The sequence below is a fragment of the Kogia breviceps genome, chromosome 18, assembly GCF_026419965.1.
Source record: "Kogia breviceps isolate mKogBre1 chromosome 18, mKogBre1 haplotype 1, whole genome shotgun sequence".
Taxonomy (NCBI): domain Eukaryota; kingdom Metazoa; phylum Chordata; class Mammalia; order Artiodactyla; family Physeteridae; genus Kogia; species Kogia breviceps.
The window spans coordinates 56,711,401-56,734,988 of record NC_081327.1 but is presented as its reverse complement, the minus strand read 5'-3'; the positions used below and the strand labels follow the sequence as shown (position 1 = coordinate 56,734,988).

General features: G+C 55.9%; 1 protein-coding gene across 2 annotated transcripts in view; it reads right to left on the bottom strand.

Annotated features, from left to right (window-relative positions):
- JPH3 (junctophilin 3) overlaps positions 1 to 23,588 on the bottom strand; it is an 82,527-nt gene that overhangs the window by 34,853 nt on the left and 24,086 nt on the right. The window contains exon 2 of one of the 2 annotated variants that reach the window (XM_059045901.2): positions 13,058 to 13,835. The exons of the other annotated variant lie outside the window; for it this stretch is intronic. Coding sequence (XP_058901884.1) covers positions 13,058 to 13,835 — 778 coding nt within the window. The remainder of the gene's footprint in view (positions 1 to 13,057; positions 13,836 to 23,588) is intronic. 2 annotated transcript variants of the gene reach the window in all.

Sequence of the window (23,588 nt, the reverse complement as noted above, 5' to 3'; positions counted from 1 at the left end):
CACTTTCCATATACATGGCCTCTCACCAGTCCCTGGGGTTGAGGTGTGGCACTGAGGCCTGAGACGCAGAACTGGGGGCTCTACTGCCTCCGCCTCCCCTTGCCCCATCCCAGGAGCCCCGGGCAGGGATGGGGGCTCAAGGGAGAGGGTGTGGGGGCCCAAGAGGCCAAGCGACAAACACCCTCCAGCGTCCCTGATGCTCCTGCGAGGTCCCAGCAGCTCGGCGGCGGCCCCTGAGGTTCAGGGAGGGGCAGGGTCTTGAGCAGCTTGCCGCCGTCCCCGAGGGAGCTAAGCTGGGCCGGGGTGGGGGTAGGGCCCTGCTTCCTCCAGAAGACGAGCTCACCAGGGCCTCGGGGCAGGAGGGACCTGGTCTCCCTGGTGACAACTGCAGAAGAGTCAGGTCCGTCCCCAGGGCGGCCCCACCGCTCCCCCCAGGACAGCACTGCCAGCCGAGGGCTCGGAGTTGGGCGGCTCATTGCAGAGCAGCCTGCTAGGGAAGGGGTGTCTCCCTCAGTGCCGGCCAGACCCACCCCAGAGCTCTCCCGAGCACCGCCCTGCAGAGGCCCCGCCAGAGCACGGGGCCGCTCGGCCCCACGCGGGGCTGCCTCCAACTAACAAGCACAGCCCACAGGGAGGACGACACAAACATTTATTAAACACGCAAGCTGCTGACCGCTGTGCCGGGAAGGTGCACAGAGATGGCGGACAAGCGCAGGGAAAGATGCCCGAAACGCGATCAGGGCCACAAGGAGATCCGCTCCGCACGCAGAACCACGGCTGGAGTCAGAGGCGCGCGGTGACGAGTGCCAGCGAGCGCGCGGAGACGTGGGGGCCCTCGCGCGGGGCTGGCGGGGACGTAAAAGGGGCAGACCGTGCGCGGCAGCGGGCGGCTCCTCGGAAAGTTAAACCTAGCATCGCCACACGAGCCCGCAACTCCTCTGCCAGGTACCCACCCGCGAGAACTGCAAACGCACCCCCACCCCCGCATCTGTGCACAGACGTTCGCAGCGGCACTACCCATAATAGACAAAGGTAGAAACCACCCAAAGGTCCATCCACTTGTGAGCGGACCGACAGAATGGGGTCCAGCTGTACCGTGAATGTTACTCCTCCGCGGAGAGAGTGAAGCTCGGACACAGACGACGGGGGGTGAACCTCGACAACACCCCACTGAGTGAAGAAGCCAGAAATGCAAGACCACGTTTGCCACACGTTGTATGATTCCGCTCCTGTGAAGTGTCCATAACAAGCAAACCCGCAAACAGAGTGTAGATTTGTGGCTGCCGGGGGCGGGGGGAGGCTGGCACGGGGTGCAGGTTTCCTGTGGAGCGATGGGGATGTTCTGAAAGCAGCAGTGACGGCTGTACGACTCCGAACACGCTGGAAACCACTGACTTGTGCACCTTCAAAGGGGGATTTTTTTTTTTTTATTTTTTTTTTTAATTTTTTTTAATTTTTTAACATCTTTATTGGAGTATAATTGTTTTACAATAGTGTGTTAGTTTTCCCTCTACAACAAACTAAATCAGTTATACATACACACATGCTCCCACATCTCCTCCCTCTTGCATCACCCTCTCTCCCACCCTCCCTATCCCACACCCCCAGGCGGTCACACAGCACAGAGGTGATCTCCCTGTGCTATGCAGCAGCTTCCCACTAGCTATCTAATTTACATTTGATAGTGTATATATGTCCCTGCCACTCCCCCACTTCGTCACAGCCCACCCCTCCCCCTCCCCATATCCTCAAGTCCATGCTCAAGTCTGTGTTTTATTCCCGTCCTACCACTAACCTCTTCATGACATTTTTTTCCCTTAGAGTCCATATATATGTGTTAGCATACGGTATTTGTTTTTCTCCTTCTGACTTACTTCACTCTGTATGACAGACTCCAGGTCCATCCACCTCATTATAAATAACTCAGTTTCATTTCTTTTTATGGCTGAGTAATATTCCATTGTATATATGTGCCACATCTTCTTTATCCATTCATCTGTTGATGGACACTTAGGTTGCTTCCATGTCCTGGCTATTGTAAATAGAGCTGCAATGAACATTTTGGTACATGAGTCTTTCTGAATTATAGTTTTCTCAGGGTATATTCCCAGTAGTGGGATTGCAGGGTCGTATGGTAGTTCTATTTGTAGTTTTTTAAGGAACCTCCATACTGTTCTCCATAGCGGCTGTATCAATTTACATTCCCACCAGCAGTGCAAGAGGGTTCCCTCAAAGGGGGATTTTTATGGCACGTGAATATGTCTCCGTAGAAAGAAGAGCGGCTGACGCACTGCTCCTTTCCACAGGGACATGAGAACATGAACCGGTACTGCTCCCCGCTGAAGTTGGATGTTCTGTTTGCCCAGCGCCCCCCATTGGGGACCGTCCCTCCCCCACTCCGCGTCCTGGTGGGGTATCAGGATGTCCATCCTCTGACCACGGTCCTCACATTTGAGGTGGGCACATGACCCAGCCTGGCCAATCAGGAAATTCCATCCCTCATGGGTAGTTAAGTAGGCAGGTGACTCCAGCAGAGCCGATCCGAGACATTCCAGATCATCACTATATGGACCCTGGGGAAAACAGTCTCCCTTTCCCGCCGGGATCGAGAACGCTAAGGGTTATGTGAACGCAGACCTGGTGGCCTTTCCCACCACTCACGGAAAACCTGCGGGAGAATGAAATGATCACACAGAGGAAAGCCCAACCAAGAGAGGGAAAGAGAGACAGAGCCCTGACATCATCTGAACTCCTGAATCCAGCTGTGCCTGAAGCCAACCCAGGAAATGGGAGCCAGTACAGTTCCTTTCTTTCTTTCTTTTTTTAATACAAATTTTATTTATTTATTTATTTATTTTTGGCTGCATTGGGTCTTCATTGCTGCGCGTGGGCTTTCTCTAGTTGTGGCGAGCGGGGGCTACTCTTTGTTGCAGTGCATGGGCTTCTCACTGCAGTGGCTTCTCTTGTGTGGACCACGGGCTCTAGGCGCGTGGGCTTCAGCAGTTGTGGCTCACAGGCTCAGTAGTTGTGGCACATGGGCTTAGTTGCTCCACGGCATGTGGGATCTTTCCGGACCAGGGCTCGAACCCGTGTCCACTGCCTTGGCAGGTGTATTCTTTACCACTGCGCCACCAGGGAAGCCCCCTACAGTCCCCTTCTGCTTGAGCTAATTTGAGCTATGATTCTATTGCTTGCAGCAGAGTCCTGATTAATAGAACCAAGTCACGTTTTACACAGACCTTAGGTTTGGAGAAAACCTCAAGTGGTCAAGATGATTCTTCCAAATCCCCTAAAATATATACATGTAGGGGCTCCATTATCCATAACATGTAGGTCTTTTAACAACGTGAACTAAGTTCAGAGAGGTGGTTACGCATGAGGCGTTCCCATCTCGGATCCTGTTCCGTTCCGCCCTCCGTCCCGCCCTCCAGACTCACTGCTGTTACAATCAAATCCGTAACTTCCATGCTCACGTGCTATGACTTCTCCGGGTACCAGACAGGCTGGGAGAAGACGACCCCCCACCTGGCAGAGCCCATTAATTGGTCTTGGGAGAGGCAAAGGGACGCCGGGGCAGAGTCTGGGGTCGCGGCGGGGATGGGGGAAGCTGACAGCAGACAGAGCCTGAAGCTCCTGCCGGAGCAGAGGCCGGGCGCTGTGCGAACAGCCTGGTCAGCAAACACTGACCCAAGGAACCCCCTTCCGTTCCGCCAAACCAACTGCAAAGTACACACACACACACACACACACACACACACACACACACACACACACACACACACACCCCCCTTAGGTGAGGATAAGGCAGCCTCTCACGGAAGACGTTCATGGTTAGAAAAAGTTGGGAAAGCAAAAGCAGCGCCTCTGAGCTTGGGGCACGACCCACGAGCACATAAGACCGAGACCCAGAGACACAACTACTGGGGGCGGCGGCGGGGCTACCAGGAGAGTAATAAGCTCTGCTCCGAGCCCTCTAGAGGGCAGGCCTGACTCCGGAGGCCGGAGGTGTGATTTACACGAGTCAAGGTGAAGCAGCAGGAAGAAAGGCACTCAGGAGGACCACGGGAGCAGCGGCCGCGGTGCAGCTGTGCAGAGCGCAGACCCCAAGTTCACATCCACTTGCAACCTCAGAGTGTGACCTTATTTGCGACGGGGTCTTGGTGGATGTAATTGGGATAAGGTCGCACTGGATGAAGGTGTCCCTAAATCCAATGACGTGTCCTTATAAGAAGGAAGGACAGACACAGAGGCAGGGATTGCAGGGATATGCAGACACCAGCCCAGGACGCCTGGAGCCCCCAGGGGCTGGGAGAGGCAGGAAGCACCCTCCCCTAGAGCCTCCAGAGGGACTGCAGCCCTGCAGCAGCCCGACTTTGGACTTGAGGCTCCAGGACTGTGAGAGAACATTTCTGTGGTTTTAGGCCCCCCAATGTGAGGCGCTTTGATATGGCAGCCCCAGGACACTCATATAAAGGACCAGGAGTGTTTCCAAAAAGGACCAAAGGCCCAGTGTGGCCCAGAGCCCATGGGGTGTGCAGATAAGCACAGTGAAGACACTCCTTTCTTCCCTCCAGAACCACCCACTGAAGGCTGTAGCAGTCAGCGAGCGATGCCAGACAACGCTTTTAACAACCCCGCCCCCCCAAGGAGGTGGCTTAAAATAATCCCTTATTCTTGCTCGTGCATCAGGTCTTCCCAAGGGTCCCTCACCCCCAGGGATGGGGGCTCCCAGGCTGTCGTCATGGCGATGGCAGAAGTACCGGGCGGTTAGCAGAAACACATGGAGGGCCCCAAGGCCTCAGCCTGGGATATGGGCCCACGCACCAAACAAAGCCCGCGGCCGAGCCGCCAGTGGGAAGGGAGCTCAGTCACACGGCCAAGGGCACGGGGAATGTGGAACAAACATGTAACCTACCACAGGCTGGACGGACTTCCATCTGAGGAAACGCCTCGGTTTAAACTCAAATTAGGGGCTTCCCGGGTGGTCCAGGGGAGAAGAATGCGTCTTCCAATGCAGGGGACGCAGGTTCGATCCCTGGTCAGGGAACTAAGACCTCACGTGCCGCGGGACAACTAGAGCCCGCATGCCGCCAGCTATAGAGCCCGTGCGTTCTGGAGCCCGCAGGCCACAACTACAGAGCTCACACGCCCTGGAGCCCACGCACCGCAGCTAGAGAAGAGAAAACCCGCATACCACAACTAGAGAGAAGCCCACATGCTGCAAAGAAAGATCCCGCATGCCGCAACTAAGACCCGACGCAGCCAAAAAAAAAAAAAAAAAAAAAACCCTCAAATTAAACTCCCCAGATCTGACCAGTGTGGATATGGCAGTCCCTGTACCTAGGGAGCCCCTTCACTCAGGTGGGGAGACTGAGGCTCCACGGCTGGCCCAGAGTCAAGGGCAGGGAAGTCTTCCCTATATCCCCCGCCCCGCCTGCTCTAACAAAGGCAGCCTGGCGTCCCGTCTTTCCTGGTGACGCGTCGCTCTTCACACTGACCCTGCCAGGCACACGCTCTCTTCAACCCATTTTACAGAGTTGCAAGTGAAGGCCCAGGGAGTTTATGCACCTTGCCTGAGGCCACAGCACTACTAACGGTGGAATCATTTACCATTTCCCTCAAAGATGGGAAAGAAACCGGCTCTGGCTGTAACAGGAGGGTTTGGGTTTAGATTTAGAGGAAAGAATTCCTGCTGTCACCAAGCCTGGGGACAGCTCACCAAGACCATTTGGGAACCCCTTTCTCCAGGGCCGTGTGAGAGACAACAGCTTCTCTTGTGAAGGGGTGAGTTCAGTGGAAGGTAGGTCCAACTGCCCCAGAACCCCAGGCCAGGGCCAGGGCATGTCACCCCAGGTGCCTTTCAGATGCCAGGTGGGAAAGCTGCCTGCAGGTAAGTGAGAGGCTCCGTGAGTTTTGTCGGACAAGCGGAACAGAGCAAGGCGGGCAACGATCCTAATCCCATCTGACAGCCCGAACCCCCAGGTCCACGCGTGCAGACCGGAGGTGACAGAGGTGTGGGCAGAGCACCCCAAGCCGACATCTGCCAGGCCCCGGGAAGCACCTTCCAGATGCGAGACACAGGCCCAAGGCCAAGGGTTCCTGGATCTCCGGGACGGAGCCCGAGTTTGGGGCACACGTGGCCCCAGAGGCAGCAGCCTCTCACCCCCAGGGAGCCCTCGGGCTGGTCCCCAACGCAGGCGTTTATCAGGACCTAGCACCCCACTCCCGCAGTCTCTCCTGTTCCTTTTTTTTTTTTTTTTTTTAATGTTGGGAGGGCAGAGCCGGAACAGATGGCTGTCACCCACCAGAAGGCCTCTCCTGGCACATGGCCGGCCCTCCCCCGGAGGCAGGAAGCCGCAGAGAGCCCAAATCTGCAGGACCTGGAAGCACGGCTGCAGAGCAGGCCGCCTGGTGGGAGCGAGAAGGGGACAGGCATGCCCGCTCTGGAAGGGGGACACCGGGGATATACCCCACCCTCGGCTACAGCCAGGAGCCTATGGGTTTCCTACGGAGCTGCAGCAATTCACCACATACGCAGTGGCTTAGAACACCATGCATTTATTACCTTATAGATCTGGGGGTCAGAAGTCCAAAAGGAGCCTGTCTTATGGGCCGAAATCAAGGTGTCACAGGACTGGTTCCCTCTGGAGGCTCCAGAGGAGAAGGTGTTTCCTGGCCTCTTCCAGAGTCTGGAGGCTCTGGCATTCCTTGGCTTGTGGCCACATCACCCCAACCTCCACTTCCATCAGCACAGCTCTGACTCTGACCTCCTGCCACCCACTACTAAGGACCCCTGTGACGATACCGGGCCCCCCACCCAGATAATCCTGCATAATCTCTTCCTCTCAAGATCCTAATATAACATCTGCCAAGTCCCCTTTGCCACAGACGGTCACACATCCACAGGTCCCAGGGATTATCAGGATGTGGATGCTTTGGGGGGCTGTTATCGGCCTACTGCAGGGAGAAACACCTCGATGACACAGCGGTCACTCAAGGCCACCCCACCTCCTCCTCCTGGAACCCTCCCTCCCAGCCAAGGGAAACTGGTGCAGCCTTTTGCCAGGCACTGTGGCAGCAGCTTCTGCAATCTTTAAATGCACGTGTCACTCAGCCATGCCTGCTGTGTTGGCATCGTGGTGAGAAAGACCCCCGCCAGCAGCACGGGGAGTGGGGCGCGGAGGACAGGGACGGTCTTTGCAGCCTTGTTTGTAAGACCGAGAGATGGGACGCGACCGAAACATCTGTTAGCAGAATAAGGTGGACCCCTGCGGTGCATCCGCACCATGGAACGTGACGCAGCTGCTAAGGAAACATACCTGACATGGAACGCGGCCCCGGATCAAAGTGAGGGGAAAAGAAAAACAAGCTATAAAACAAGTCGAGTGTGATTCCATCACTGTAACCGGGAATCATGTGGGTATGATACACTTACCTGTACACGTGTTGAAAAAACCGTGACTCCCTCTAAGGAGATGGACAGCCCACGGTGGGACATGGTTACTTGCTACCGGTCTGCCTTGTTGCGTTAATACTTTTTACAGGGATATATGACTCTTAATGTTTCAACAAGGAATGACAGATACATATTTTAAAACTATAATACACCACTGCCCGTCCCCCACTTTCAGAACCTCCAATATTTTGTTTTCTTTAAGATGGAAAGATGTCCCAGTTAGAGAGCCCCAGGCAATCTCCGGGCAATAATCCACCCTCCCCGTCTGGGAGACCCCACAGGGGGTCTTGTGTGCTGTCCCCCTGCACCCAGGGCTCTGGGGACAGCCTGGTGAAGATCCAGAACTCACAGGAGCAGAGAAGCCACAGTGGAAAGCTTAAAGCAAAACAGGTCGCCCTGAGGCCCAGACAGATGCCAATGCAGAGCCGGGCATAAGAAAGTGACTGCACACGGCAACATTACAATGACAGAAACAATGACATCCTTTTGCTATTTTTTTTTTTTGCTGGCGTCTCACTGTCGTGGCCTCTCCCGTTGCGGAGCACAGGCTCCGGACGCGCAGGCTCAGTGGCCATGGCTCACGGGCCCAGCCGCTCCGCGGCATGTGGGATCCTCCCGGACCGGGGCACGAACCCGTGTCCCCTGCATCGGCAGGCGGACTCTCAACCACTGCGCCACCAGGGAAGCCCTGCTTTCTTTTCTTTAAAAACCAAGACCAGACCTTCTTGAAGTCAGCAGAATATTTGCTAATATAAATGTTAAACTTGTAGACTGTGACTTCCCTAAATGGCTGGAACCACGTCTTACTTATCTTTGTATTTAATGCTTCAGGTGGTTCCTGACATTCCGTGCATTTATGTGGAATAATGGGGGCGGGGGGAGCGACTGGGGATTTGGAAGCCCTTCCCCGAGTAGGCCTCACCCGAGGCCAAACCCTGCCTGTCCCGGGGGCAGGCCTGTATTTGGAGAGCACTTTAAGGAAGCCAGCCAGCACCCCGCTATTCACAGTTGGGGTCCCCAGGATCTGGCGCAGGTCTGAAGGGGCCGAGAACAGCAACAGGGCAGGAGGCAGCGCCCGAGATGTGACTTTTAGTCCCGCCTGGGCCACTGCCCGGCTCTGCGACCCGGGCGCCGCCTTGCCGGCACGGGGGCCCGGCTCTGCCACCGTGCTGGCAGGGATGACCTCCGACCTTCAGAAGGGCTGGACTGCCTGGCGTGAGGATTCTGAGCGCAGCCGTCAATTAGCCGCGTCGGCCGTGGGTGCGGGAGAGAGGAACGGCTGCCCACGTGCCAAGAACTGTCATCTTCCACACCTAAGCGTCCGGTCAAGGTCCCTCCCAGCGCCACCCGCCACGATTCTGCTCACTCAGCAAAGCATCACAAGACAGGGGCGTCAGCTGACGGCCGCACGCGGGCCTGGGGCCACGAGGCCGTCCACCGCCCCGACCGCCCAGCAGCCTCAACGTGCGGAAGCGGGTGCCCCGGCTGCCCCCCGTCTCCTGCCCCCGTACCCCGGCCCGCGCAGGGCTGCCCGCCCCTCGGGGGCACGAGATCCTGGAACAGCGCGGCCGCCCTGCCTGCACCTGCTCCCCGCTCAGCCCCAAGCACAGAGGTCACCACCGGGAAGCAGGGTCGGCTGCCAGCTGCAGGCTGCGGGTGCAGCGCCAGAGGGCACCAGGCCAAGAGGCGGGGGTGGGGGTGGGGGACGACACGGGCGTCTGTTCCACCATCCAGCCCCCGCCCCTCTGAAAGGGCACGTCCGGGCGCAAACCTGGTACCTGCAGGGTGTCCAGGTGGGGCAGCGAGTTGTCACGTAATCCCCGCGACGCAGGCCCCTGGGGCGGGGCATTTACCTCTCCTCCCCTCCGTGGAGCCGGGGGACCCACGAGCCGCAACAGCGCACCCGGATCAGGACTGGCCCATGTTTGCGGGAGGCGGGGCCCGGCCCCGAGACAGACTAAAGCCACAGGAACGTGCAGTCCTCTCCCGTGAACTTCGCCAGGGGACGCTGCCTTGCTGGACCCCGGGGCGGGGGGTGCCTCGCACCCTGGAGACTCTGCAAGCACCAAGAAGCGAGAAGGGACCCTCAGCCCTCTCGGGGAGCCCGGCCTGGTGGTCCCCTGCCCCGCGGTGGCCACGGCCACGCCTCCAGGACCCAGAACCAAAGGAGGTGGCCGGGGCCCCCGACAACGCGAGGGGGTGCGGCCTAAGCAGTTATTCACTCATTCATTCAAAACGAGCTCCTGAGCAGACACGATTCTGAGAAGAGGTCACAGCTGGGGCCCAGCAGGGCCTCTGATGCCATCTGCCTCGCCCAGACCGACCCACCCAGCACAACTTCCCGTCGGCCCGGCTCCCGCTTTTGACCCTGATGGGGCAGGGACCTCCTCCACCTCCCGCCTTTGCTCACAGGCATGTCTGCGCACGTCTCCTCTTCCCTGGGGCCTCCCGGGAGATACGAGAGTGGCAGGCCTGCCCGACCAGCATCCCGGGGGCTCCTCGGGAATGCAGGTTCTCAGGCCCCGCCCAGATCTGCGGAGGCAGAAGCTCTGGGGCTGGGGCCCGGCCATCTGCATTCTACCACCTCCTGAGGGTGCCGAGGGCACCCGAGAAGCACCTGGAGAGCTTTCCAAGGGCTCTGAAGCCCAGGTGGCACCCCCAGCAAGGAGCGCACCGTCTCCGGGGCGGGCTGCCTGTGCGCCCGCCTCCAGGTGACCCCAGTGCACACTGGGGGCGGGGATGCTGGGAACCAGGCGGCAGCCCCGGCTCCCCGTCTCAGTGGCGGGGCCAGGCCCCGGCCCTTAGGAGCTACGGGTGCGGTCCACCGGGAAACGGAGGTTAACGGGGCCCTCTCTCAGACCCCGAGCTACGTGCCACCCCCGTTTCCCAGGAAAGCCTGTGTCCCTGTCCTCACAGCCGCCGCCCTCCAGGCAAGGTCCCAGGCATCATGACGAGGACACACCAAACCGTTTCTCACTGACTCAGCTTAGCGACCGAGCCCGGCTGGGGCCCGAGGACGCGGTTCCCCGCTCCTGGCCAGAACCTGGCTGTGACAGTGTGACCACAGGCCGCCCGGGGCCAGCCGCTCCACAGCCCCAGGCCGCTGCTGTGGCCGCTTTCACACTTCAGTGGGGGGTGGGCCTCAGGGCGCCCGGAGCGCTGACCCGCCTGCACCCGCTGGCTTCACTCTCCAGGACAGCCGCCTCCGGCCCTGCTCCCCCTTTCTTCTTCTTTCTTTTTTTTTTCAAATCTAAGCTCATGGAGAAGACACAGGAAGTGCAGCTCCCGCCACAGCCTGGGAGGGAGGCTCGTCCTCATTCCTGTCGTGGTGACCGAGGACACTGTCCCCTCCCACCTCCGAGGGGTGACCCCGGGCGCCACGAAGCCGCAAGGCTGGGATCACGCCATGGGTGTGCGTCCACCCCCGCCTCCCCACAGGGCCAGAGGCGGGAGGGGAGGGGCCGGCCCAGCTCAGGGGCCGCCCGGGCGGGTGACGGTGGCGCATGCCAATCCCAGACACGCTGAGGGCGCTGCATGTGGCCCCATCCCATCCTTGCACAAGGAGCCTGGCCCACAGAGGGTGAGCACCTTCCCTGGGCTGCTCAGCAGCAATGGGCCCAGGCTGCATGTCTCAGCGAGCCGGCACGCGATACACGGAGCCGCCGTCAGGGGAGCTGCCAGGCCTCCGTGGCCGGCGGGCAGCCGCCACGCTCATCTCGCAGGTGAGAGACGGGAAGCCTGGCCCAGGCGGGGCTCCTCGGGGAGCTGGCTCTGAGCTCCGCCCACACCACCACCTCCACGGACCAGCCCCCCGCAGAAAACACCTCCCACAGATGCGTCCCGTGTCCCCGGTCCCAAGAAATTCTCCTGGGTGTCGGACTTAAAGTCAATTCCGGGGAATACCGTCCCTGAAATCCTCGTGTTCCTGCCTCACAAGCACCTCAATTTCTGACGACACTGGCCCCCTGCCCTGTAAAGTGCCTTGGGTCCACTGAGGTCAATGAGACAAGCAAACACAAAGGTAACAAACAGATGAACTACTGGAGGGAAGGAAATACGCCAAATGCCCGCTGGAGTCTGGGAGACGCCTGAGACCTGCCCTCAGGCTGCTGCCCCCTGCCTTTTGCATTCGGAGCAAGTGTTACATTTATAACGGAAAAAGTAACTATGGAACCACATTTGATCTTAAAACACCAGAGGAGTAGTCATAAATGCTGCTCCTATATTCATCCGGGCCTGAATACATCTGGGGGAGTAGGAAGGGGTGAAAAGAGCAGTGCAGGACCCCGACATTCAAGGTACTAATTCCACCTCCCCTTCAGCTTCTTGGAATGGGCTTCATTTCCAAGACCTCAGACGGGAGCCGCAGATGTTCTGCCAACAAACCACAGCCACCTTTCCTGTTCTTTCAGTGTGGATCAAAGGTCACTGGGAACCAGAACCAAAGGAGCTAAAGTTTTGTTAGTGACAAGGCTGCGAAGGCCTGAGCTGTAACTGAGCTGGGTATCTCCCTGGAATAGGTCCACGCCTGCCCCTGGCCAGGAATACAGAAGCATCCAGAAAGACTCAGCGTCTGTCCTCCTGAACACCTCCTGCCCGGGCAGCCGAAGGCATCTAAAGCAACCCCAGCTCCCCGTCCAAGGCCCCAAGACTCTCAGGGTGGACCCGAGGGCCCTACCCGGACCCAGGAAAGTGGACAGCGCTGGGAAGCTCTCCGTGAACTCAAGTCAGGAACTGTTTCCTTAGAACCCAAGAGCACGGCCACCTGGGGGCCCTGGCTTGCGAGAGGGCAGCTTCCTTCAAGCGGTGGCTGGCGGTTCCTGCTGCCCACAGCCGAGGGGGCACACCCCGGCTCACACATTTACCTCTGTGCTTCCCAGGGGGACCCAGGGCCCCTTCTTCCAGCTCTGAAGCCCCCACCACCGTGCCAACACCGAAGACACCTCAACATCCAACACGGAGCCCGCCAACGGTCAGCTCTGCACCCACCGCTTGGGGCCGGTGGCCCCACTGAACCCTAAGTGCAGTAAGTCCTGCATATCCCATTCAGAACAGCTATCGGCCTCCAGTGCCAAGCCTCCAGTGAGCCCCCGGGCCAGTGCCCACAGCCGGTCTGTCCAGCTGGTGCCAACTCCAGGGCCCATGGAGGATCTGGGCCTCGGGCTAGGGTGGCTGGGACAGCTTCCACCTTGCTCCCATGTCCCTGAGGCACTGGGCACTCCATGCCCACCTGGGAGTGCAGCCGTCGAGGCAGCACATCTTTCCCTCAGCCCGCAGCTCTCCTATGCGTGTTACCGAGCAGAACGGCCACCATCTTTATCCATCAATGTTTTACATCACACACAAGCGCATACAACCAGTAAAAGAGAGGAAGGGAGGGCTGCTCCCCTTGCGGGGAGGCTGTACGACCCAGAACCCCCTCGGATCAACCACTGCCTTGCTCCACCTCTGGGAACCCCTGAGGAACCCCAGGGTTCCACGGGGCATACTTTGAGAAACGCCAGCGTAGACCTCAACCTGGGCATCACAGCCAACCAAACCAGGCCCCGTGACGCTGAACCCCCCCCCCACGCCTCCCCACGCCGCCCCCTGCCCTCCTACCTGGAGGCCGCGATCTCCGCCTTCTGCTTGGCGATGGTGGCCGCCCGCTCGGCCGCCTCCACGGCCCGGTCCACCTTCTCGCGGATCTTGCTGGCACGCAGCGGGATGAGGTTCTTGCGCTTGCCGCTCACGAGGATGTTCTGCTTGTACTTGCCCTCCTCCTTGGTGCCGTCGGGGAAGGTCATGCAGCCGTAGCCGTGCCGCCGGTTGCCAGCCCACTCGCCCTCGTACTTGAGCCCGTCCGAGCGCTGGCTCACGCCGAAGCCCGAGCGCTTGTCACTCTTCCACTCGCCCACGTAGGTCTCGGTGGTGGTGGCGTCGGTGTCGTCCTCGACGGCCGACAGCTCGGCCTCGCCCTCCCCCAGGCTGATGGTGGAGTGGATGTCGCTGGCCGTGGAGCTGACGGTGCTCATGCCGGCCTCGCTGCGGAAGGAGCTCTGCTTGCTGCGCTGGCTGGCCAGGCTGCTCTTGGACTCCGACTTGCGCAGCTTCAGGCCGCTCAGCAGCGAGCGCCGGAACAGCCCCTTCTTCTTGCTCTTGAGGATCTCAGAGTCGCTGTGCACCACGAGCACGAAGCCCCCCCGGGACACGGCTGGGCTACTGGCCACGGCGGGGCAGGCGTCGGGGTGCAGCGCGGCGCCGTTGGTGTGCTCGCTGCGCAGGGAGTTGATGGAGGTCCTCAGGGGCGAGCGGATGACCGCTGCCATGCCGTAGGGGACGCTCTGCCGCACGCCGTAGCCCTGACGCATGCCACCGACCCACTGGCCCTGGTAGGTCCCTGCGGAGACACAGGAGAGGGGGAGCTTGAGTGCGGGAGGGCAACGCGGCCGCCACGGTCTGCCCTGTCTCGGGGCGACTCGTTGAGGTTTACATCGAGGCAGACAGACCATCAGACCACGGGTGCTTTTACGATTCCTGCCACTGACAGTGTTTTTAAAGACCCTTCCCGCCTGCTTCCCACGGTTGGGTTTTGTTCTCTCTCTCTTAGAGGTCGGGGAGGGGGAAGGGAGGAGGAAGAGTCTGATGCAGTCAGGAGTGACCTGCAGAGCCCCCCGGGCCATGTGGGCAGAAGCCCCAACCTGGGAAGACAGGGAGGGGTGTGGAAGAGAAGAGGGAAGAAACACATCCTGGTGAGCAGCTCCAAACAGGGCTCATGGGGCCCATGAGGGGCGGCTACAAGGACACAGATCCAGGCTACAAACCGGCTACTGACGAGGCTGCCTTGGAAGGTAGTGAGATCCCCACTGCTGGAGGCATCCAAGAAGAGTTGGGAAGACCACTCAGCAAGGACACCTTAAGGCATGAAAACTGGCAGGCCTGGTATCTCCAAAAGAACCAACGTTGCACACCCATGTGCACAACGGGGTCCATCCAAACAATGAAACATTATTCAGCCTTCAAAAGGACGGCAGTTCCACAATTTGCTACAATGTGGACCAACCTGGAGGACACTCTGCTAGGTGAAATAAACCAGTCACGAAAGGACACACACTATTTGATTTCACTTATATGAGATACCTAGGAGTCAAACTCAGAGACCGTGAAAGTAGATGGTGGGGCTGGGGCGGGGGGAGGGGAGCAGGGAATTACTGCTTAACGGGTACAGAGTTTCTGTCTGCAGTGATGGGAAAGTCTTGAAAATAGATAGAGGTGATGGTTGTACCACATTATGAGTATGACTAATGCCACTGAACTGTGCACCAAAAAATGGTTCAAGTGGCAAGTTTTATGTTATCTTTGTAACTTTGCAAAAAAAATAATAAATTTATTTATTTATTTTATTTTTGGCTGTGTTGGGTCTTCGTTGCTGCGCACGGGCTTTCCCCAGTTGTGGCGAGCGAGGACTACTCTTCATTGCGGTGCGCGGTCTTCTCATCGTGGCGGCTTCTCCTGTTGCGGAGCACGGGCTCTAGGCGCACGGGCTTCAGTCGTTGTGGCACGCGGGCTCAGTAGTTGTGGCTCGCGGGCTCTAGAGCGCAGGCTCAGTAGTTGTGGCGCACGGGCTTAGCTGCTCCGCGGCATGTGGGATCCTCCCAGACCGGGGCTCGAACCCGTGTCCCCTGCGTTGGCAGGCGGATTCTTAACCACTGTGCCACCAGGGAAGTCCAGTTATCTATGTATTTTACCATAATAAAATAAAATCAGCAGCACTGGGCCCATATTCTTGCTCTACTTATAAGCTGTGTGACTCTCATGGGATGGGTCTAAATTTCTCCTGCCATAGGTAGTTATGCAAATTAAATGACACTCCACAGGGCAGGGCTCTCCCCCCTTCCCTCGCCCCCCCCCAACCTACAGCTTTTCTTGCCTCAGGCTGCAGTTGCCCACCTGGGTTTGTGAGAAGGAACCTAGACTAGCCTCTTGGTCCTGGACGGCCCCTCCCCTGCCTGGGGTGGGTGGCCTGCGGGAAGCTGGCCCTTTAAGGCCAGACCCGTCTGCCCGGACAGTGGTCTCCCTGTGGCCAGTGCAAGCTGGGCGTGGGCTGCTGTTGCAGGGACCTCTCACCCGCAGCTCACACTTGTGGGCTGGCGACAGGGCTGTCAGATAAAACACAGGACGCCCAGTTCAATCTGAATTTCACATGAACAAGTAATTTTTAGAGACGTATTACGTGGGACATATACTTACACTAGAAACGATCTGACGGATCATCTGAAATTCAAGTTTAACTGGGTGTCCCATGTTTATCTGCTGAATGAATCCAGATGCCCCAGCTGGGACCTCCCAAGATGTCACCCTGGGTTTCACTGGTGCCCCCCCCAACCAAAGCTGCGGATGCTCCTGCATGAAAAGACTCAGCCCACCTCCCTGCCAGCACCCCTGCATCCCTTCAAGGCAGGCTGGGCTTTCAGCTAAGGACGCCCGCACAGAAGCTCCACAGACAGCCCTGTGGAGGCCGTGGGTACAGGGGCCCAGGGAGGAGGTACAGGTGGAGCAGACATGGGGTCAAATCGCAGCTCCACTCCTTCTGGGTCTGTGCTCTTGGGAATATCTGCTTTAACTCTCTGTGCCTCGGTTTCCTCATCTGTAAAACGGGGAAGATGGCTGTGCTGCTTAAACGCGGTAATCCATGTAAGCCGTGTCAAGTGCTGGAAGGTCGTTAATGCTCAGTTAACGGTCACTAGTATTCATCAGCATCATCAAAACGTTAGGAATAGGACTTCCCTGGTGGCTCAGTGGTTAAGAATCCACGTGCCAAGGCAGGGGACACGGGTTCGAGCCCTGGTCCGGGAAGATCCCACATGCCGTGGAGCAACTAAGCCCGTGGGCCACAACTACTGAGCCTGCACTCCAGAGCCCGTGAGCCACAGCTACTGAGCCTGCACGCCACAACGACTGAAGCCCGCACGTGTAGATCCCGTGCCCCACAACAAGAGAAGCCACCGCAACGAGAAGCCCGTGCACCGCAATGAACAGTAGCCCCCGCTCGCCGCAACTAGAGAAAGCCCGTGCGCAGCAACGAAGACCCAACACAGCCAAAAATAAATATTAAAAAAAAAAAAAAAAAACCAACCCTTAGGGGTGAACAGCATTTTACCTCCCAGGTGAAGAAACTGAGGCTCAGAGAGGGACCAGGAAGCCGGGGGGGGGGATTCAAACCCAGGGCTTACAGTCCTCCCCGTACCCGGGCTCTGCACCCAGGGAGCTCCTGCCCACCTCGTCCCAAGGGTGCCAGGCTCAGAGGAACACCTGGCATCCTGCGGGGTGCGGCGGACCCCACCCCTGAGAAAATGAGTGCCCACATTCCTTCCCTCAGATACAGGGGCGATAACGGGGAGGTGCCGGGAAGCAAGCCACCCCACCCAATCACAGAATCCACACCACGTCCCTACAGGCTGGACAGCACCGTTCCCACATGGCAGACGTGAACGCAGAGTCTATCACATAAACGGAGACAAAGGCAAACATCGGCTTTCTCTGCGAGATGGAGCGGGCAGAACAAGGGTCCCAGGTCGGGGCTGGAGCCTCCCTCCCACTCCGAGCTCCCGGGTCCTGCCACCCTGGCCTTCCACAAGCCTCGACACCGCGCCCCTGCAGACCTGAGCGACCAGAACCGACCACGGCCTCCGAGTCTGTTTCCACATCAGCGAACAGAACTGCTGGGCATATTATTCCTGAATTCCGTGACTCCAGGGGTCCCCGAACAGATTAGCGGAGGCTGGAGAGGGTCAGTAATGTACACACAGGGTGTGCCCAGACAAGAGCAAATGGTGAGGAAAAGGAGCTAGCTATTCAGCCAGCCTTGGCTTTAAAATACATACATCACTCCATGTCCTCGACAGAGAGATCCATGGAGACAGAAAGCAGGTTGGCGGCTGCCAGGGGCTGGGGGAGGGGGAACAGGAGTGACTGCTAACGGGGTCGGGGTTTCCTTTTGGGGAGATGAAGATGACGGCCTAGAACTGGATAGAAGTGGTGGCCGCACGTTGGGAATGTGCTATATCCCACTGAACTGTTCACTTTAAAATGGCTAGTTGTATGTTATGTGAATTTCAGGTCACTTACAAAAGACAAGATGGTTAACGATTGGTGCACAAAAGTGAATGGAAGCAGTGAGAAATATGTGGTTTCAAATCCCAAAGCAAGATAGAAGCTGAGCTGTCCAGTTCTAGGCGGTTTGAGAGTAGAGTGAGGGACACAGGGCTTTGAAACAAACTCCTGAGGCCAACGGGGCCCTGATGGGCCAGCCTGCCTGGCAGTTCTGGAGCCTTGGAAGAGTAGAGCCTGCAGTGTGGGAGCCAGAAGTCAGGAGCCCTGAGTCCAGAGCTGGGCCTTTCCACTCACCAAAGACCTGGGGGACCTCATCCACCTCTCAGATCTCAGTTTATTCACCTGTGAAATGGGGGTGATAACTGCACCCACCCCCACCCAGGCACATAAAGCAGTGGGCATGGCCTCCTGCACATGGTATGATGGGGCAGCCGAGCTGTCCTTGCTTGCAGCTTGCAGCTTTATTGGATTTGCAATTTTGCTCCCAGTCAGCACACACCTCTGATTTTAGAGCTGAAGTCAGGAAGAAAAATGGATTTTGATATTACAGAAATACGCTCCAGATCAGCTCTGCTGTGACTTGCTGGGGTAGCTGGGCCCCGCCACTTGATAGCAAAGGGCTGGTGCAAAGCAGGAGAAAGAACGCAGGCCCTCAGCGAGGAGACAGCTTCTCCCTTCACTGGGCTAGAGTCTTTTCTCCTCCCCTCTTTCTTTCTTGTTTGGGACCACCAGACAAAAGGTTGAATTCAAGGCCCTGATTCCCCATGGTGGTTCCATTGAATCAGGCTGGTGATTTGCAAAAGACTAAATCCACTGTTTTGTTTTATACCCCAAGCAGCTTGTAGGTGGAAAGACAGAAGCCAGCCTTGCGCAAAGAAAAGAGTGCGCTTCATTTGCAAATATTTTCTCCCATTCTGAGGGTTGTCTTTTGGTCTTGTTTATGGTTTCCTTTGCTGTGCAAAAGCTTTTAAGTTTCATTAGGTCCCATTTGTTTATTTTTGTTTTTATTTCCATTTCTCTAGGAGGTGGGTCAAAAAGGATCTTGCTGTGATTTATGTCATATGGTGTTCTGCCTATGTTTTCCTCTAAGAGTTTGATAGTTTCTGGCCTTACATTTAGATCTTTAATCCATTTTGAGCTTATTTTTGTGTATGGTGTTAGGGAGTGTTCTTATCTCATACTTCTACATGTACCTGTCCAGTTTTCCCAGCACCACTTATTGAAGAGGCTGTCTTTTCTCCACTGTATATTCTTGCCTCCTTTATCAAAGATAAGGTGACCATATGTACATGGGTTTATCTCTGGGCTTTCTATCCTGTTCCACTGATCTATATTTTTGTTTTTGTGCCAGTACTGTACTGTCTTGATTACTGTAGCTTTGTAGTATAGTCTGAAGTCAGGGAGCCTGATTCCTCCAGCTCCATTTTTCTTTCTCAAGATTGCTTTGGCTATTCGGTGTCTTTTGTGTTTCCATACAAATTGTGAAATTTTTTTGTTCTAGTTCTGTGAAAAATGCCAGTGGTATTCTGATAGGGATTGAATTGAATCTGTAGATTGCTTTGGGTAGGTGGAAGGGAGGGAGATGCAAGAGGGAAGAGATATGGGAACATATGTATATGTATAACTGATTCACTTTGTTATAAAGCAGAAACTAACACACCATTGTAAAGCAATTATACTCCAATAAAGATGTTAAAAAAAAAAAGAGAGAGGGAGGGAGAGAAGACTACGCATGGCCCTGACAGGGTACCACCCTTGCGGTGCTGTGGGGTCCGTCTGGGCCGGTGCAGCCCCCAGGGCAGGAGCAACTTCCTGTCTGCACTCTGCACCCCACCGAACCAGGGCCCCGCAGCCATGGCTGCCCCTCTCAGGGAGACGCCCAGATGCAGACAGATCGTCAAGGGGGCACCCCTGATTCTTTCCAGGTAAGCTTGGGAGGGCAGGGTTGCACGCAGGTGACCCTCTCAGGGACTCTGCCACCTCCACTGCCACCTCATGTGCCCATGGCCATGAAGATGAGGGACGACCCCTCTGTCTCCATCACCGGAACCCAGAATCAGGAGATCTGAGTGAGCCGCAGGGAGGTCCAACCTCCCTAAACATAGCCTGTAAGATGCCAACTGGAGTGACCCAGGCTCACAGGGAAGAGCAAATGAGATGTGACCACCAGCAGGTCTCAGGCTTGGGTGGTGGCAGCGTCCCTGATCGCAGGGTGAGTTAACACCCCCCGAACTCTTGACCCAGCCGGGTGGGCATGGCCAGAGCCTCTGCATTCCTGACAAGCTCCCGGGTCCAAGTCCGAAAGCAGACTCCGCCCCGCACCCCTCAGCCAGCAGAAGTCTGGGCCTCGACCCCTGCGGCCGGCACCCGGGGCAGTGCGGGCAGCTGGCTCTAGCTAAGTCACTCGTGCCTCCCCGGGCCCCACACACCTCTCGCACGCTTTTATTTTCTTCCTCTGAAGCCCCCGCCCACCCGCTGAAGTTATTCCAACACATTCGCCACAGAGCCCAGGGCACCAGCCTGGGGACAACGCAGCCTCTGCCATACGTCCAGGGGAGGGCCAGGTCAGTGTGGCCAGATGCGGTGACCTCCAGAGGGCAAGCCCTGGACGGGGGAGCTCTTCCTGGGAGCAGCTTGGAGCCCGCAGCAGACGGGGGCTCAGGCCTGGTGGTGGCTGAACCATCCCTTCTCCTAGTTGCCCCACACGGCGCTCGCACGCCCAGGTGCCGATGCCATGGCCCAAGTCTTCCCGTCCAGAAACCTCCCATCCAACTGGACTGACCTGGCTTGGCCTGGGGGCACAGATGACTAGGCCCTGGTCAGACTCTGCCTCTGGCCAGCATGTTCTCCCCCTGGGTCACTGGGACCCTGACAAGGTGATGCCACTGGACTCCTAGGAGGGAGGAGGTGAAGCTCACATGACTGCTACCTGCCTGAAGATGCAGAGAAAGAAACGAGACAGGAGCCGTGGACAGAAGCCGCTGGGCCTCTTCCCTCTGAGCAAGGACAAGGTGGCTGCTCCTTGGATCCTGGCACCTGATACACCCCTCCCTCCTTCCTCGAACCCATCTGTCACTTGATGGCTACTTCTGGGCATGTATGTACCCATATGGACTGAAAGCACGGTCTCAAGAAGATACTTGTACACCCACGTTCACAGCATCATTACTCAAAACAGTCAAGAGGTGGAAGCAACCCAAGTGTCCATCAACAGACGATGGATAAACGAAATGCGGTCCATCCACACAATGGAATATTACTCAGTCTTAAAAAGGAGGAGGGGCCTTCCCTGGTGGTGCAGTGGTTAAGAATCCGCCCACCAACACAGGGGACACGGGTTCGAGCCCTGGTCCGGGAAGATCCCACGTGCCGTGGAGCAACTAAACCTGTGCACCACAACAACTGAGCCTGTGCTCTAGAGCCCACGAGGCACAACTACTGAAGGCCGTGCACCACAACTACTGAAGCCTACACGCCTAGAGCCTGTGCTCCGCAACAAGAGAAGCCACCACAATGAGAAGCCTGCACGTCCCAACAAAGAGTAGCCCCCGCTCGCCGCAATTAGAGGAAGCCCACACACAGCAACGAAGACCCAATGCAGCCAAAAATAAAAATAAATAAAATAATTTTTTTTTAAAAAAAGGGAGGAGATTCTGACACAGGCTACAACCTGGATGAAAGTTGAAGGCGTTACGCTGTGAGATTCAGTCAGTCATTAAACTACAGATACTGTATGATTCTACATTTGAGATTCTTAGAGTAGTTAAAAATCGGACAGAAAGCACAATGGTGGGTGCTGGGGGGCAGGGCGGTATTGTTGAACGGGTGGGGAGAGGTACAGTTTTACAAGATGAAAAGCTTCTGGAGATGGATGGTGGTGATGGTGGTGGCACAACATTATAAATATACTGAATATCAGTGAGCCACATACTTAAAAACAGTTAATATAATAAGTTTTATGTGACGTGTATTTTACCATATTTTAAAAAATGAGGCCATGGTGGGGGGAAGGGGGGCTTAATCCAGTATGACTGGTGTTCCTGTAAGTGACACCGGGAGTGCACTCAGAGGGACAGTCATGTGCAGACTGTCTGCAAGCAGCAAGAGGGCGGCCGTCTGTAAGCCAAGGAGAGAGGCCTCAGAAGAGCCTGAACCCAGCCTCCAGAGCTGCCAGAGAATAAGTAGCAGCTGGTTAAGCCCCCCGTCTGTGACATTCTGTTTTGGCAGCCCTAGCAAACTAGTACAGGATTCTCAGTCTCTAGCCAGGTGACCTACAAACTACATAAATAAGAACTGAAAGTTAGGAGAACAAATCTAGAGAAAAGATAGAAAGCCAGGTGCCGAGAACATATCAACCGTGAATTTAAAAGAGCGCCTTCTCCCCTCCTGCGTGACACAGGAAGTTTCTGCGTGAACCAGGAAACCGCACCCCAGGGGACCCAGGCAGGTGAGGAGCATGGGGGGAGGCATGGGACCAGACCCGGGACTATTAGGAAGAAGTCTTCATTCTGCACAGAGACCCTGCCCGCTTCCCCGGCCCACCCAAGTGCTGGCGGCTGGAATTCCTACACCCGGGCAGGATGGGGAGAATTTCTCCGGAGAAACGGGATCAGGCCAGCGGTGAAGCCTGCACAGAACCTTCAGTCAGCTTTCTGGTATCTTACTGCAATAAGTAAACAGCCCAGGGTCATCAGACACTTGGAGAAAGCCTCCAAGAGGAAAGAGACCAAAACATACAAATAAGTGCAGAAAAAATTGGAGGGAATCATGAAAAATGCAAGGTGTGGAAGACACGGATGCCAAACGTTAAATCCTCATGGAGATAAGGTAGTGTATCCTCAAAATGAGAATCAAAGGCAATAAAAAAGGAAAAAAAAAAAAAAAAACAGAGAAAAAGAGCTCCTGGAAGTTAAAAGTGTGACGGCTAAAATGAAAATTTTGATAAGTGAGTTGGAAGATAAATCCAAGGAAACCTTTCAGAAACTAGAACAAAAAGAGGTGGGCAAAGCAGTGAGAAATAGTGAGAAGAAAATTAGAGTCATTCATGAGTCATCCAGAAGGCCCCAAATCTATAAATTAGGAGTTCCAGAAAGCAAGGAAGGAAAATTACCAAAGATGTAAAATGGGAAATCGTCCCAGAATTGAAGGATGTGAGTGTCCAGGCTGAAGGGGCTCAAAGACACCCTGCACGACGAAGGAAAGATTCTCATACAAAGTCATAAGAAACTTCAGAACCTCAATGAGCAAATATCTCAAATGCTTCCAGAGAAGACAGACTTCACACGAAGGACTGAGAGTCAGCAGGGCATGAGACCTCTTGACAGCAACACAGAGACCTAGACCTCAGTGGGAAATGGCCCTCACTCAAATACTGAACAAAAATGACTTTCCATCTAGAATTACATATACAACCAATGTATCAAGTCATTAAGCCACAAAAACTATCTTCCATGCATCCTTTCTCAGGAAGCTACTGCAGGATGTACTCCACCAAAATGAGGGAGAAAATCACAGAAGAGGAAACACATGGAGGGGGCAGTGTCCAACAAACATGAGGTGGCGAAGGGAATTTCCAGGAGCAATTTTTTATATGTTTACACAAAAATACCACAGATTTCAACTGTGAGGGTCTGCTTACACATGGATATTTTTCCATAGTAAAGACTACAGTACTACATGACTCATGGTTGAATCCACAGATGTATCCACAGATACAGTAGAACCGCACATACTCAGGGCTGACTATCAATTACACATGGATTTTCAAATGCGTGGAGGGTCGGAGCCCCTAATCCCAACACCGATCAAGGGTCAACTGTATATATCTTCCAGAAAACAATGAAGGAAAATATATAAATCTAAAAAATGTGCATAAACTGTATATATAGAGAGAGAATCTGGTGGATGTTTGATGCAAAACGCAGCATTGAGAGATATTTTTCTGAGCATTTGGAAGTTGGGCAATGAATTAACCACTGTTTTAAAGAAAACTATGTATTTGAAAAAATGAGGCGATTACTAACTCAGGCTGCACGTGAAA